Genomic DNA, 13956 nt, shown 5'->3' with positions numbered 1-13956 from the left:
CAATCTAAGGACAAAGTATCCTTCTGTTTTTTGAGAGTGTGACCTGTCATTGGCGTATTGCTCATGAAATTTCTTTTGCTTTTGTCCCCTGCTGGAGTATTGAATTCGTGGGTGTTTGATCCACACAAGAGAAACATAAATAAATTGGGCATATTCATTCTAAAAATTAATATCGCCCATATGCAGTTCTCCTGGGAGCCAAAGGGAGGAGAGTGCATGTTTTCCTTGATGGAATGAGGTCATCCAAAAAGTGATTCTTTGGTGGGAAAACAAAGGATTTCTACTGAGATGTGCAGATGGATGAAGCAGTGATTTCCAGATTGAGCTCAGTTTTCCTGGGATCCAGGCTAGGGTCTCACATTGTTCTGTCATCAACAGACTATCAGTCCATTACCACAAACCTAACCCACAATGCTAATGGCTTTTAGGGGAAATAGCAATTGTAAATCCTTTGCATGTGCCCACAAAAGTTGCTCCATCACTTGTCCAGTCCAAGATCTCCCTTCTGTATCTGGGAAAACCTCTTGCTTGCCTTCCCAGTTTGCTGTTTTCCTGGTTTCACTATAACTTGATGTTTTCCTGGGATGAAGCATGAAAATAATAGAAACTTTTCACTCTAGAAGGCATTCATTCAACATTTTTCTCATGGAAAAGCACTGGGTGTGAACAGGAACTGATGGGTGCTCACACAGAAAACCACACAGTGGTCACTGCTTAGGTTTTTGTAGTTGCCTTTAGCACACAGGAATTTTCTGTGATCTTTCAGAAGGAACCTGTCACATAATTCACTTGAAATTACAACAACCAGAGTGTATCTAGCGTATCTAAGCTTCTAGTTTAGTCTGTTTCTTCGGAAAAAAGGTAGCTAAGCCAAATGGGAACGTGCACAAACATGCACAGACGTGCAAACATACGCACCTACATATAAGCATGGTTGCCACCTGAGGGCAGAATTAAAGCTACATTTCTTGAGCAAAACACAGACACTGCTCCACGCAGACACTTCAGCCACCATGAAGGCAGCCGGTGTGTTTCTGCTCTTTGCTCTAGCCCTTTGCTGCATCACAGGTGAGTAGCTTTCCTGCCTCCTGCTCTGCCTTTCAGTAAGCTCTGGCTGTCTTTAAAACCACAAAAGCATCTTCTGACTGGAAAGAACTTCATTCTACAAGGACTTATTTACTCCTAGAAAGATAGTGTTGAAAAGACTTGACATCAAAGACTATCACTTATGGGGTAATATTTTAGCAACAGAACTGAGTGGGTAAGAACAACTGTGGGAACAGCTCTACTCTCAGCGCTAGTTTATGCATAATGAAAGAAGTGACATGTACGTGGTGCAACCCAGAGACTCAGGCATCCAGTATTTCACCTCTGAAATGTTGTAGAGACACAAATTGTTTTACTGTATGAAAGCAAACATTTCTTGTAGTCATCCTGAATTGAGATGCAATTTGAGAACCTGAAGAGTTGTAGACGTTTTATAAAAGTTGCATCTCACTGAATACTCCTCTTATTTAAGAGCTATTGTGGTAATGCATACAAGACACTGCCTCTGTGTACTTGCCAGCTTTATGACCCTGTTTGCATCAATAACTTGCTTAGCTTTGAGTACATGTCCTGCTCTGTACTTTGAACCATGCAAAATCCATTTGCCTACTTTCGTTTTGCACACCCTCCTCCATCTTGGCTGTAACCCTCATTTAAAAAAAAATTATACTATAGAATTGATGTTGTAATGATACAATATGGCACAAAATTTTGCCTGAAATTCTTGTTGTCCAAGAAGACATTTTCTAACAAATAGTGAATTGAAAGTTGTGTATTCAGGGCATGCATTCACAGTTTTTTTAACTCTAACAAAACCCATGAATTGCATTTTTATCATATAACCTTCTTTTTTCTTTTTTTCCAGCTACTGTTGCACAGCAGGTAAGGGACAGATCTTTCTATTTTTCCATCATTTCTTCCCTTAAAGCATTTTCCGCAGAAATCCTTATTAATCACATTGTGATCGAGCATTTGAAAATCCCGAGTCATCCAGCTGTCTGAGCAATCCTTGCTGCAGAGATTTTGGGTGAAATCACTGATTTTATCTGATGACGATTTCAACGAGTAATGCAGTACTCAGTTCATGTCCAAGTTATTGTCAAAGTTACTGCAGCTGCATTTATGCTGGTTGCACAGGCTCTACATCACTGGAAGCAACATATCACCCTGCCCTGTCCCTCAGCTGTTTCTCAGCAGCTGCTTCTGGGCACTGCTGGGGTGGTGCCCAGGGAGGAGGCAGGGGAGAGGGGGGTGCATCTCCTAATGTCACCTTTCTTTTTTTTGTGAACCTACATTGCCTCTACCTGCAGGAATACTGCCGTGGCTTCTTGGTTCCCAGACCCATGTGTACTATGGAGTACAACCCACACTGCGGCTCCGATGGTGTAACATATGCCAACAAATGCATGTTCTGCAACGCGTTCCTGTACGTATGAAAAGAAATCTCTTCACTAATTCAATGGTGAACTAACTCAGGTTAAACTAATCACTCTTGGAGATGGGTTGTAGAAGTGAAATTCTTTTATTTGTATGTTTGCCTGTTCTGTTGCTAGCATGAGTCAGTTTTTTATTGGGATAATTTGCCAGGAATTTCTTTCGGGTATAAATAGGTAATAATTAGTAGAGTTCTTTATTTCCCTGTTATGTAATTGCTGAGAACTTTCTTCTGCCAAATAAGCTCTACAGACTATTTGTTCTTCCTCTAAATCAAGCCTTTATCTTGTCTTTGGATGTCAGTAATAAAAGGAAACATCTGAAATACTGTTCAGAAGTTTTCTGTTTTGATTAAGTTCCTCTATGATCTATCCTTCACCAGAGGGAGAGACAGGCACACAGTAAGAGCCCAAATGTTCTGCCTCTCAGGGACAGTTTTCTTTCTCTGCAGGAGAAGCCGTCGGACTCTTCGCCTGAGAGCTCTTTCAGCATGTTAACTTCTCATTCAGCCTTCAGTCTGTCCTGGCGATGCTCCCCATGGCAAATGCTCCCCTAAAGCCTTGTCCCGAAGCTCAAGAGTTCCTGATGCATCTTGTAACCTCTGCTTAATAAAAAAAGCCATCAGCATCTATGTCTTGTTTTAATAATATGTCTCATTCACGTTTTACCTAGGAAGTTGCATGGTTAGGTCACTGCAACAATTCTGGGGTGCAAGTATTAATGGGCAAATTACAGGGAGAGGGAATACATTGTTCTGATCTACAGATAAACCAACCCTAACCATGAAAACAATGGATAGATCTTTAGGGCACCTGACTACAAAGGAAAACCAGTTCTGGAGATGCATCCTGGTGCAATATTCCCTTCGATTTAGTCCTCTAAGGGCACCTTGCACAGACACTGTGATTGGGTGAGAGGAGCTGCCTGCCCCCCCAACCTCTGTTGTCAAGTACCTGCTGCCCCACCCCTGTGTTACTCCATGGAGATTTTGGCAGCACGGAGAGGCCCCAAGAAAACCTCAACATACACATAATCTGAGACAGGCCTGAGGTTGCTGCTGTGGAGGGTGTTTTGTGGCTGCTTTGCAAAAGCCACACTGGTGCAGGTGTTGCTGGCACTGGGGGCTGCTGAGCTCTGTTTTAGCTTCTAGGGTTAGCCTGAATTTCTTATGTCCACAAGAGAAGTGGTGAAGAAGGGATGTTTCCCAGTTGCACATCTTCACCTTGCAAGAAGGACTGGAAACTCACCTTTAAGTGAGAGAAGCCTATTTGCAATCCACTCTGCTTCCCAAAGCAACATGATGGGATGTTTTCTCTGGGCAGGCAGATACCTGGCTGCCCACATTTGTTTTTGCAACATTTATCACTGGGGGTTGTTGCAGAAAACCAGTGGGCAGTCAGTCACAACAGACCTGGTGTTGGGAGGACTGCTAGCAGTCCCTGCCACAGCCTGTTTCTGCACCTCACCCACCACTTAGCTGCTTGTAGGTAATTACACCAACTGGTTGCTTGTGGAGGATCCTTTGAGATTCTTCGGCCTCTGGACATCTCGGCTGATGAAAGGAAGGGCTCAGAGTCATAGTGTTAATTTATTATTCATTAACAGTGAAGTGCTGGCAGTGTGGCGTGCTGTGCAGGCAGCAGTCTCACAGTCAAATAGTTAATGATCTTAAGTGACAATGTGACACTTTGTAGAGACTGGAGAGAGCAGCCCTTCAAAGGTAGACAATTTATATCTAAAAGACATGGCTCTTCGCAGCCAGTTAGTGCTAAGTCCCTTCCCAAGCCTGGAATGTCCCTCCTGTGAGAGGCAGGCATGTGTGCAGGAACTTATTTGAGTGTCAGATGTGATTTCCCAGGACCAAGACAAATCTAGGCTCTGGGAGGTACTGCTGGAGTGTGTGGCTCAGGGGCTTCACCCTCCTTGTCCCCCTTCACTGAGCAAGGGAATTGGAGGCAAGAGAATAGAATTATTTTGGTTGGAAAAGACCTTTAAGATCATCAAGTTCAGCCATTAACCCAGCACTGCCATGTCCACCATAAACCTGTGTCCCTAAACACCACATCTACAGGTTTTTTTAAATCCCTCCAGGGGTAAGCCAGCTCCAACACTTGTTTTATTTCCTGGGGAGGCAGAAGGAAGGAGGATGGCCCCCAGGAGCTAAGCAGAGCCAAGCTTGGAGACAAAAAGAGCTCCTAATCTTGCTCAGGTGGTCCTCAGGTCATCTTCCAGGAGCATTGTCCACTAAACTGGAAGATCCACTGGGCAATTGAGGGGGAACTGTCAGTAGAAATGAAAGGGGACAAATTCTCCATCCTGATGCAGAGTTATGCAGTATTACTCAGGAGGAACTGAGGGCAGAGAAGGACCTCAGTGGCACCCCTGGCCCCCTGCCCAAGGGGGCAGCTTCTTAGGATGGAAATAAAGACCACACTCTTTTGTGAGCACTTAGTTGGAAATAATTTTTTGTTGTTGCTGCTCAATAAAATTCTTCCACAACTACAAAAAATCCTCTCTCCATTATTAATCTAACTCTCCCTCCAGGAATTTCAAGGCAGAAAATGTTGTCTGCCCCCCGAGGTATTTTATGATACAATTTGTTAAGCGGCACCTTGGCACTTTATGTTGTTATCTGATGTTTGTGAATTTAGGAAATGCCATTCAATTACCCCCAAATCTGATTAACACGTTGCATGTAGTTATTTTGTTCTGCTCTATTTTATATCAATGCTTCTGTTTTGGTGTATTGTTCTACTTGTCACTAGCCAAAACGTACCTCAGGCCAATTGAGACCTTTCTGTTAATGCAGCTTCTCTCTGAGGTTTCATTCAGGAGAAATGTTTTGTTACCACTGATGAGGAGAAAAATAAAATTATATTTTAAAAGAAAATTATTTGGAGATGTTGTTTTTGGGGGCTGGCTGTGTCAGAGCTACTGCAGCAAGGCAGAACTAAGATTCACTGAGGGATTCGGAGCTGAGGGGCTAGATCCTCATCCTTTTGCTGTTAGTATGCAGCTCCCAGACAGTCAAATTATTTCAGACACTCTTGCCTGTGATATCATCTATGCTTAAAGGACTGGAGATATGCAGGCAGCAATCAGATAGCTGAACTACAAGGAGAAATATTAGATGAATGCGGCTTAGAGCAGGGGCTTTGCTTGCTGTGCATTGAATCCATGTTCTCATAGAAGATCCAGTTCTGCCCCCATGTGCAGAGGTCTGGGAACAGCAACCTATTTTGGGAGCTCCTGCAATGTGACACATCGCTGGTCAATGGGAAATAAATGTACATTGCATTTGTCTCTGCAGTAGCATAAACCATGGTGACATTTTCTTCTTGATTACAGTGGGGTGTGTGACAGCAGGATATGGGAGCAAAGGCAGCGATTCCCCTGCTGGAATAACAGCACCTGGTCTTGCATGCACACATCCACCTAGGGTGGGTTTTTTCAAAAAAATTAAGATGTATTATTTCTCTTTGTAGCCAGGTGAAGCCTGTGGCATGTTTTAAAGTAAAGCAGGGAAGATAAATCAAGGCTTTTTTATGTCATGGTAGATTACAGGCTTGCTTGAAATAGGGAGTCTCAAGGCCAGAGAAAAAGATTCCCAGGAAAGTGTCACTGCACTGGGAAGAAAGTGCTGAAATAGAAACTGAGTAGAATTTCCAGAGTTATGGAAATTTACCTTAATAGAAGAGGATCCATTACATGACTACCAATGTTTACACTATTTATGTGACCATAATCTTTTTGAGTGCTTGCCCTCTAAGAACTTACAGCAGGAAAAGTTTTATTTTTTCTATGGATCTTAAATCTGTAGAAACATTAAAATAAGCCTATGACCAAAGTCACTTTACTGAGTCCACCATGATGAGACTCTTGAATATCACAGAGGGATTTTGATACGTGAATCACTTTGCCTTTCCCATTTACAACATGTGTATGGCATTTCCCAAAGCTCACTCTTCCAAATCCATGGAGACAGTTGTTTTTGATTGCTCCTAATGCCTGTTTTCAACCATCTGCTGCCCTGCAATTACTTCTGCCCTATTCCCTCTGGTTCTCATTAACGGAGTTCCTCGTGCAACCCCAGGTCATACCTCACCCAGCACCTCTCACTGCCCTGCCCCAACTGCTACTAATTATCTCCCACCCTTTATTAAAGACCCTGCAGCAAGACTCTTTCCTAGCTTCTCTTTTTCTCTTTGCTGCCCTGTGAAGTGGCAGACATGGAAAAAGAGGAGGAAAAGAGCTGCTTTTGGAGCAGCCCTGGCTGGCTACCCAGGCCCTCAGAAGCAGCATGTGGATCAGAGGGGGATCTCGCCAGCGGATCTGCTTAATTAAAGGGCAGGTGTTGGCCAAACATGAAAGTGATGCCTCTCCCAAGCAGACACCCTGCTATGCACAACGGCTCCTGAGCGGCCAGGGTTCTTTCAGCCTGGCAGGAGAGGTAGCTGGAGAAGCAGCAGTTTGTGGTAACTGGGGGATCTCAGATCTGGAGGTGGATACAGAGAAGCTTGGGTTGCAGGGCTGAAGAGGAGACAGACCACATTCCTGTAGCATCACAAACCATCAAAGAGTCAGTAAGTGCCATGTCCACCAGCACCTGGTGCAAGCTCTGAGGAAACTTTGTTTTCAATCTTTGGCATTCCTGCCCATGGAGAATAATCAATATTAATGCTTCTGTGACTTCCCTTCCAAACAAGCTCACAATCAGTTTAAGGAATATGAAAGGTAAGTCACTCAGGATGCTAAGAACGCAACAGAAACAGCTTTCAAAGGAACCCTTCAATGTCTGATATTTGTGAATGAGATCCAAATAGCATTACTCATTTATTTTTCAGGCAAATGATTTCATTGATATGAACAGGCCAAATCCTGCAGGCTCTATTCTATGACTACCCTTACACTTTCAGCTACATTTTAATGATTTATCTGCCCATGCCCAGGCTTGAACATCTCCCAGGATAATAAGGAAAACAATTATGATTTTCTATTTAAAACTCCTGCTGCCTTTAAGCCACATATATGAATCAAGGTTCTTCTAGAGCAGAAACATGTTCTGTCCCTCACTTCCTTCCGTGACTACCTTAAATCAAAAATGTATTATTTTTATGCAATATTCCTTATTTGTTTTTCCATTTGCGATAGAGTTGAACCACTTAACAGAGCCTAGCAAATTATTTTTCGCTTATGTTCCCTAAAACATGACTTTCAGCTGACACTCTAAATTTAATGCCATATAATAGAGGGGGTAAAAGAGGAGACTTCCGTTTGCAGCTGCTACAAACTTTTCTTGAATGTCTTTGGTATTATGAAACCCATTTCACCTGCACAGACCACAACTTACTTCCCAGTAAGAAGAAACATTATCCCAGTCCAGATTCAAGGCTACTCATCCTCATAATTTCTTAATCAGACTCATGCCCATTGCTGATAGATGAATAACTCTTGCTCTTACATAGAAATGTCTTATAAACTTCTGAATCATAGAATCACAGAATGGTTTGGGTTGGACAGAACCTTAAAATGATCTAGTTCCAAACCCCCTTGCCATGGTCAGGGACACCTTCCACCAGACCAGGTTGCTCCAGGGCCCATCCAATCTGGCCTTGAACATTTCCAGGAATGGGGCACCCAAAGCTTCTGTGGGTAACATGTTCCAGTGTCTTACTACCCTCATAGTGAACAATTCCTTCTTAATATCTAATCTAAATCTACCCTGTTTCAGCTTAAAACTTTGCCCCTCATCCTAATACTACAGACCCTTGTAAAAAGTCCTTCCCCTGCTTTCCTATAGGCCTTTCAGGTACTTGTAAGGTCTTCTGTTCTTCAGGCTGAAAAACCCCAACTCTCTCAGCCTGTCTTCATAAGAGAGGTGCTCCAGCCCTCTGATCATCTTCATGGTAATGCTTTCCTGTCGTGATAACTGTTTCTTTCCTGCCAGTGAGAGATCCAGTGTACCAGAAAACTACAGGAGAGAGTGTGGAGAGATTCATTGAGCCCTGAGCATCTTTAAGGTACACTGATGCCTGCCAAACCCTAGATTTTTGTCTGTAAAAGCTTAAAGTCTCCCGTGCTGTTGTTCCCTCACTCTGGTGTACCATGCATGTCACCTGGAGCCCCAATACCATCCAAAGTATGTAATAAGGAATGCACAATTTCAAAAGCTTTCAATAAATGGTTTAGCTTTTTTTCCCTTTACCAACTTCCATACGTAATTTCACAACGTCTACTGTTGAGACAGTGCTCTTGTTTGGAAAGTACAAATCACTCATTGTACAGCAGGGCTCCTTTGTTAACAAGCTGGGTGTAGCTCACATTTTTCTTTAGTTCTTCTGGACATCTCTCCAACAAACAAGTATTTTGGCTCAGCTCAATAATCAATACAGTTTTCCTAGTTTACAGAGCAAATAATTACTTCATGACATGACTTCACGTGGTCGGAGAGATGTATATATATAGAGCAGAGAGAGAAGGCTGAGAACCATCTACCAACCTCCCCAGCAACAGCTTTGCAAGCAACAGACTCTACAACCATCTCCACTATGAAGACCACAGGAAGCTTTGCCCTTCTTGGGCTTATGCTTCTCAGCTGCCTTGCTGGTAAGTTGCTTTCATTACAGTCTGTGCTATTACCTCTTGTCCTTCTGAACCTTTGCCTTTATATATTATATAGCAACTATATAACTTCATATAGTTCAGCCTTTTGAATATGTGATGATATAGGAATACTTGAGCTCCCTTTTAATGAGCTTTGTCCTTGTGCAGATAAATGTCATAGATTGGTAGGATGCATTTGTCTGATTTAAGCTTATGAGCCTTGGTGAGGATAATAGTGCAGCAAAATGAGAAAAGTTTATGTCCTATTTCTTCTTTAGTGAGTCAAAATTTCTGGTTTCACAAGTCATTGATTTCTTTAATCTTAGTATATAACTACTTGCTTACTTGGAGTAGATTAAAAATTGGGGAAAACTATCACTTGTCAGTAATGAGAAAGTGTATTTAGTCATTCTGTTAGGAAATTATGATTCCAAAGGAATTTTATTCAAGGATGTTGTACATTTATTTTTTTAATTTTATAATCTCTGTTTTTTTTGTAGACATTGCTGTTGCTCAGAGACGGGTGAGTAGTAGATCTTTGTCATTTAGACTTGATTTCTAAGTCTAGATGAATAATTCATACTCACACTGTATCCCAGGGAAGGCTTGAGGGAGGAAAAAAAGCAGAGAGAGCAGGAAAGGAAGAAGGAAAAATGCCCCTAAGTATTCTACCACCTCCTTTTCCCTAAATAAGAAAATACCCTTGTCAGAGAAAGATGATAACTTACCACGTTGATGATAAAAAAGATAGCGAATGTAGAATGAGAGCCAGCACAGCACAGAGTGCCAGCAGAAAATCTATACAACTATTGCATTACTGTCTAAATATCTTCCCTGTCCCGATTCCCCAAGGAATGATAATTTTTGCCCACAATTCTTGCTACAGGTACTGAAAGTCCTGATGGCAAAAAGGTGCTTTTGATTGCTGTAGGAAACATGGCGTATTTTATTCCCTCTCTCCTTTGCCATGGAAGAAAGATAGAAAACAAAAAATGACCAACAGTAGTCTCCCAAGGCAGTGAAAACAGGATTAACACAAGCACACTCTTGTCTCCACTTGGAAACATCATGAGTCTTTTTCCACAGGCCTCCTGCGGCATGTTCCTGACATCCGGAAAAACCCCGCAACTGCAGGTTGCCTGTCCCCGCGACTACAGCCCTGTCTGTGGAACTGATGGCAAGACCTACCCCAACGAGTGCACCCTCTGCAGGGAAATCTTGTGAGTATAAGGTCTCCTGGTTACCCACAATGCCAGTTCAAGCAGCACAGAAAAGCCTTTGGGATTGTGACTAATCGTGGGGTGGACTAGATTTTTCATGAGTTTCTGTCTTCCCTAATGCCCTCTGTCTTCTGTGTCAAATCTCCTGAATCTAATTAATTACTGGGGCTTTCCAAGTGGAGAGACTTAATGAGTGAGATGACTACATGGTATCATCAGATTAATCCTTCTTTTCCTTCTCTCTCCCAGCACTCGCAACCGTAACATTGACAAGAAGCACGATGGCAGATGTGTCAAGGTATGGCCTGAGATCTCCTGCCGCGCTGGGCGGTGCTGGGTGAAAAGATGGCAGAGAGCTAGACAGAAACCTCACCTAGCATCAGCTCTGTATTGAACCCACACAGTTTTAAACTGTCAGAAATGGAATGAAAATGAAAAATTTCAGATTTGCAAGAATTATTATTTTTAAATTTTGTTTCAACAGTTAGAACCAGTGAGTTTTAAAGTCTTATCGTGTGTGTAACACCAGACTTAAGAAAGAAAATTTTTTGTTTCAATAGTTCTTCAGCGTTATCAAAGCACTTCTCTTTAGACTTTGTAGAGGCTTTATTGAAGCTAAGAAATTCCCAGAGGAAGTTTGGATATTGACTAAATTGTAATTTTGTAACAGAAAAAACGATTCTATCAAAACATTTATCATAAAGTTTGTTTATCCAGACAGGGAGCTACCATGAAGTGGATAAGTATCTCTATTTTTAGTTTAGAGAAAGAAAGTAAAGAACACTTTGGCTGTGCAATTTAACATAACACACTAAGTTCCACTTCAGCACACTCAGAGTAACTGCAGAAACACTGAGGTGAGTGTAAACTCCATTTTCAAGCAGCACTGGCATTTTGCAGCTAAATTTGCTGCTGCACAGGGCATTTTGGGCAAAGATCCCTCATGGTGTCATTCATGGTTAAAATCCCCAAGATAGTAAGGAAGAAGCCCACTTCAGGACAGGAAAAAACAGATGCTCCAGGATGGTACTGTACCCATGTGCAGGATTTAAACTGTGCTCTTTCCACCACGCTGGGTCTGGAAGCTGCTCTCTCCTCACAGCTCTGGGGAGAGGAAGAGCAGAGGTTAAAGAGTTGTTCTGTGACTGTTTCAGGTTGACTGTACTGGCTTCCTGAAATCAAGCAGTGGACAAGCGGTCCCCTGCACCATGGACTACAGCCCCATCTGCGGCACTGACGGCATCACCTACAGAAACAAGTGCAGCTTCTGCAGTGCTGTGGCGTAAGTGAAGGAGCTGGGTCATGGGAGGGGCTGCTGAAGCAGTGGGCGCTTGTGTTGGTATTTGGAGTGCAATGAGGTAGTTTGACTAGTGAAGCTGCTGTGCTCATTCATTCTCTGCTTTCTTCCCAAAGGAACGGTCTGGAAGTCAACCTGCGCAGCTATGGAGAATGCTTCCAGGTAAAGCACAGAAATCTGCACTCTCAGCTGCTGCTGCAGTACATTTTGCAACACAAATTGACTGAATTACAACTAAGTGATAGAAAGGCCTGCAGCATCCTGGTGTATTTGGCTTTTAAATATGATTTGAGGAAAATAGTTAAAGTGTGCCTGGGTCAAAGGGTATTGAACCAAATCTGTGACTCAGATATGCAGTCCCCTCTCTGACCTGAGAGGGTGGCAGTCAGCAAGTGCTGAGACCTTTATTTATTGGGGAGGGGGCTGCACAAGAGATGCTGCCTAATCCCTTCTGCAGGAGAGCTGGGGCTCAAATGCAGCCAGCACTGTTCATGGTGGTGACACCTTGGGTGGGAACTACAGTGTGGCTTGCATGCATGCCTCTGCCAGCCTGAGGAACAAGAGCAGAGCAGCCAGTTGGAGGCCCATCCTGGAAACACCAGCATGGTGATTTCACTATTTGTAGTAGTATTTATTAGATTTTTCTCCCTGCTTCAGGCTGCTCCAGACAAGCATTTTCTCTGCTCTTGAGTTTGCAGTCCCTAGAACAACAGAGCTCTGCACCTGAAAAACGCTTTTATGCTTTGCCATATCATAAACATTAAATAAACAAAAAGCACTCTTGTAGAAAAACACAGGGAACAAAAGCTTTAAAACCTGTTGTTGTTCCACTATTAGGAGCAGATTGACTGTGGTGACACCCAACAGAAGGGTTTCAGCAACCTCGTCTGCACCTCTGAATTCGACCCCCTTTGCGGCTCTGACGGCAGAACTTATGGAAACAAGTGCCAGTTTTGCAACGCAGTTTCGTAAGTATGGAGCCCACCACACAGCTGTGAAACCCGAGGAGCTGGAACACACCCACATTGGTGGCAGCTGATTTGGAAGCCCCAGAGCTCATGTTAGCCTCTTTGTAAGACCATCCCTGCTCCACGTTCCTCTCCTGACACTCATTCCTGTCACCCCCTAGGCACTGGGAATCTTAAGCTCTAGTGAGTCTTTTCCTTCCCTTGCAATTAAATCCAGATCCCCATTTGCAGGCTCATAGCATTGCTGACTCCCTCCCTGTCAGAGTGATTTACACTGTGACAGTAGGAATTGACCAAAATTGTGGGGTTTGTCCTAAATCTCTTTCATGTAAGAAAACAAGTAATCTGGGGAATCAGGAAAGAGGTGAAACATGAAGTACTTTGTAAATTGGAGAGTGTGAAGCATTGGCTCATTTGGGTAAAGTTAGACTGTAAAACTGAGATCCATGTCCATAATTTTGGTTTCTCTCTTTCTCCACAGCCGCAGCCGTGGAAGTCTGTTCCTCAGACACCGTGGCCAGTGCTGAGCCCTGGAACTGTACCTGGCACACTGACTTTTCCCTTACAAATCCTGAATCAAACATGCTCTTCCCTGCTCCCTCACCTGTTCCACATTGGTCTCTGCTTTGATTGATCAATAAACTAAATGCAGCCACTGTCTTTGCCATGGACTAGTTTTTGGGGTTGGCTTTCTGGGTTTGTTTTTTTTCTCAGGGCAGAGGTGATGGTCTTCAGGCTTTTAGGTGCTTATCTGTCAGGCAGGAGAAGTTGTGAAATAAACCACAACAAAGAGCAAAGTGTAACAATCATCACTCACCAGCCCAAGCCCTCACGAGAGTACGTCACTCCATACCAAACCATCAGAAGAGAAACCAGCTATGAAATACTACCACTTTCCTAATTTTGGTGTCTTATACCGTGCAAGTGGATTTGTCATTGTAACAGCACTGAGTCTTGGAGGAACTGCTTCTTTTAGGGGGCCCGGCACAGGGGAATGGACCTGGGGAGGTGTGAAAGAGAAACATGGCCATGATAAGCCCTACCTGGTTCCACCTGGGCAAGGGGCAGGTCTGGCAGTCCATTATAAGATGAGGCTTATGGCAAAGGGAGGAGGCTATCTCATAGGGAAGAAAATTAGGAACTGCTGCTTCCTTGAAGGGTGTGTACATTGGGACTTGTGCTGATCAGCAGAAAATTGCAGCAAGCTAGGCAAGGCTGTAATGAGTGTAATGAGAACCTGAGGAGAAATTAGACTGGGATCAGGCTTTCAGCTTCATGGAGATCTGAAAATACTTGGGCAAGGTAGGCAAATGTAGGAGAGGAAACCCTTCAGGAAGTGGTCTTGGATTTTTGAACCCCAGGAAAGAAGGGCCAGAAGATGTGCTGG

At 43.3% G+C, this 13956-nt stretch overlaps 2 protein-coding genes across 2 annotated transcripts; both read left to right on the top strand.

The window, feature by feature from the left end:
• Positions 1 to 1008: 1008 nt before the first annotated feature.
• On the top strand, positions 1009 to 3062 carry LOC127390028 (ovomucoid-like). The gene is made up of 4 exons (XM_051631150.1): positions 1009 to 1068; positions 1913 to 1929; positions 2358 to 2473; positions 2933 to 3062. The coding sequence occupies exons 1-4, from the start codon at positions 1014 to 1016 to the stop codon at positions 2976 to 2978; spliced, it is 234 nt and encodes a 77-aa protein (XP_051487110.1). The 5' UTR covers positions 1009 to 1013; the 3' UTR covers positions 2979 to 3062.
• A 5713-nt stretch (positions 3063 to 8775) lies between these two features.
• On the top strand, positions 8776 to 13229 carry LOC127390011 (double-headed protease inhibitor, submandibular gland-like). The gene is made up of 8 exons (XM_051631131.1): positions 8776 to 9087; positions 9585 to 9607; positions 10171 to 10304; positions 10554 to 10602; positions 11459 to 11586; positions 11718 to 11763; positions 12439 to 12569; positions 13051 to 13229. Exons 1-8 carry the CDS (start codon positions 9030 to 9032, stop codon positions 13094 to 13096), a joined length of 615 nt encoding a protein of 204 aa, XP_051487091.1. The 5' UTR covers positions 8776 to 9029; the 3' UTR covers positions 13097 to 13229.
• Positions 13230 to 13956: the final 727 nt, after the last annotated feature.

The sequence above is a fragment of the Apus apus genome, chromosome 13 (assembly GCF_020740795.1).
Source record: "Apus apus isolate bApuApu2 chromosome 13, bApuApu2.pri.cur, whole genome shotgun sequence".
NCBI classification, from domain to species: domain Eukaryota; kingdom Metazoa; phylum Chordata; class Aves; order Apodiformes; family Apodidae; genus Apus; species Apus apus.
This window is presented reverse-complemented; position numbering and strand designations above follow the sequence as displayed.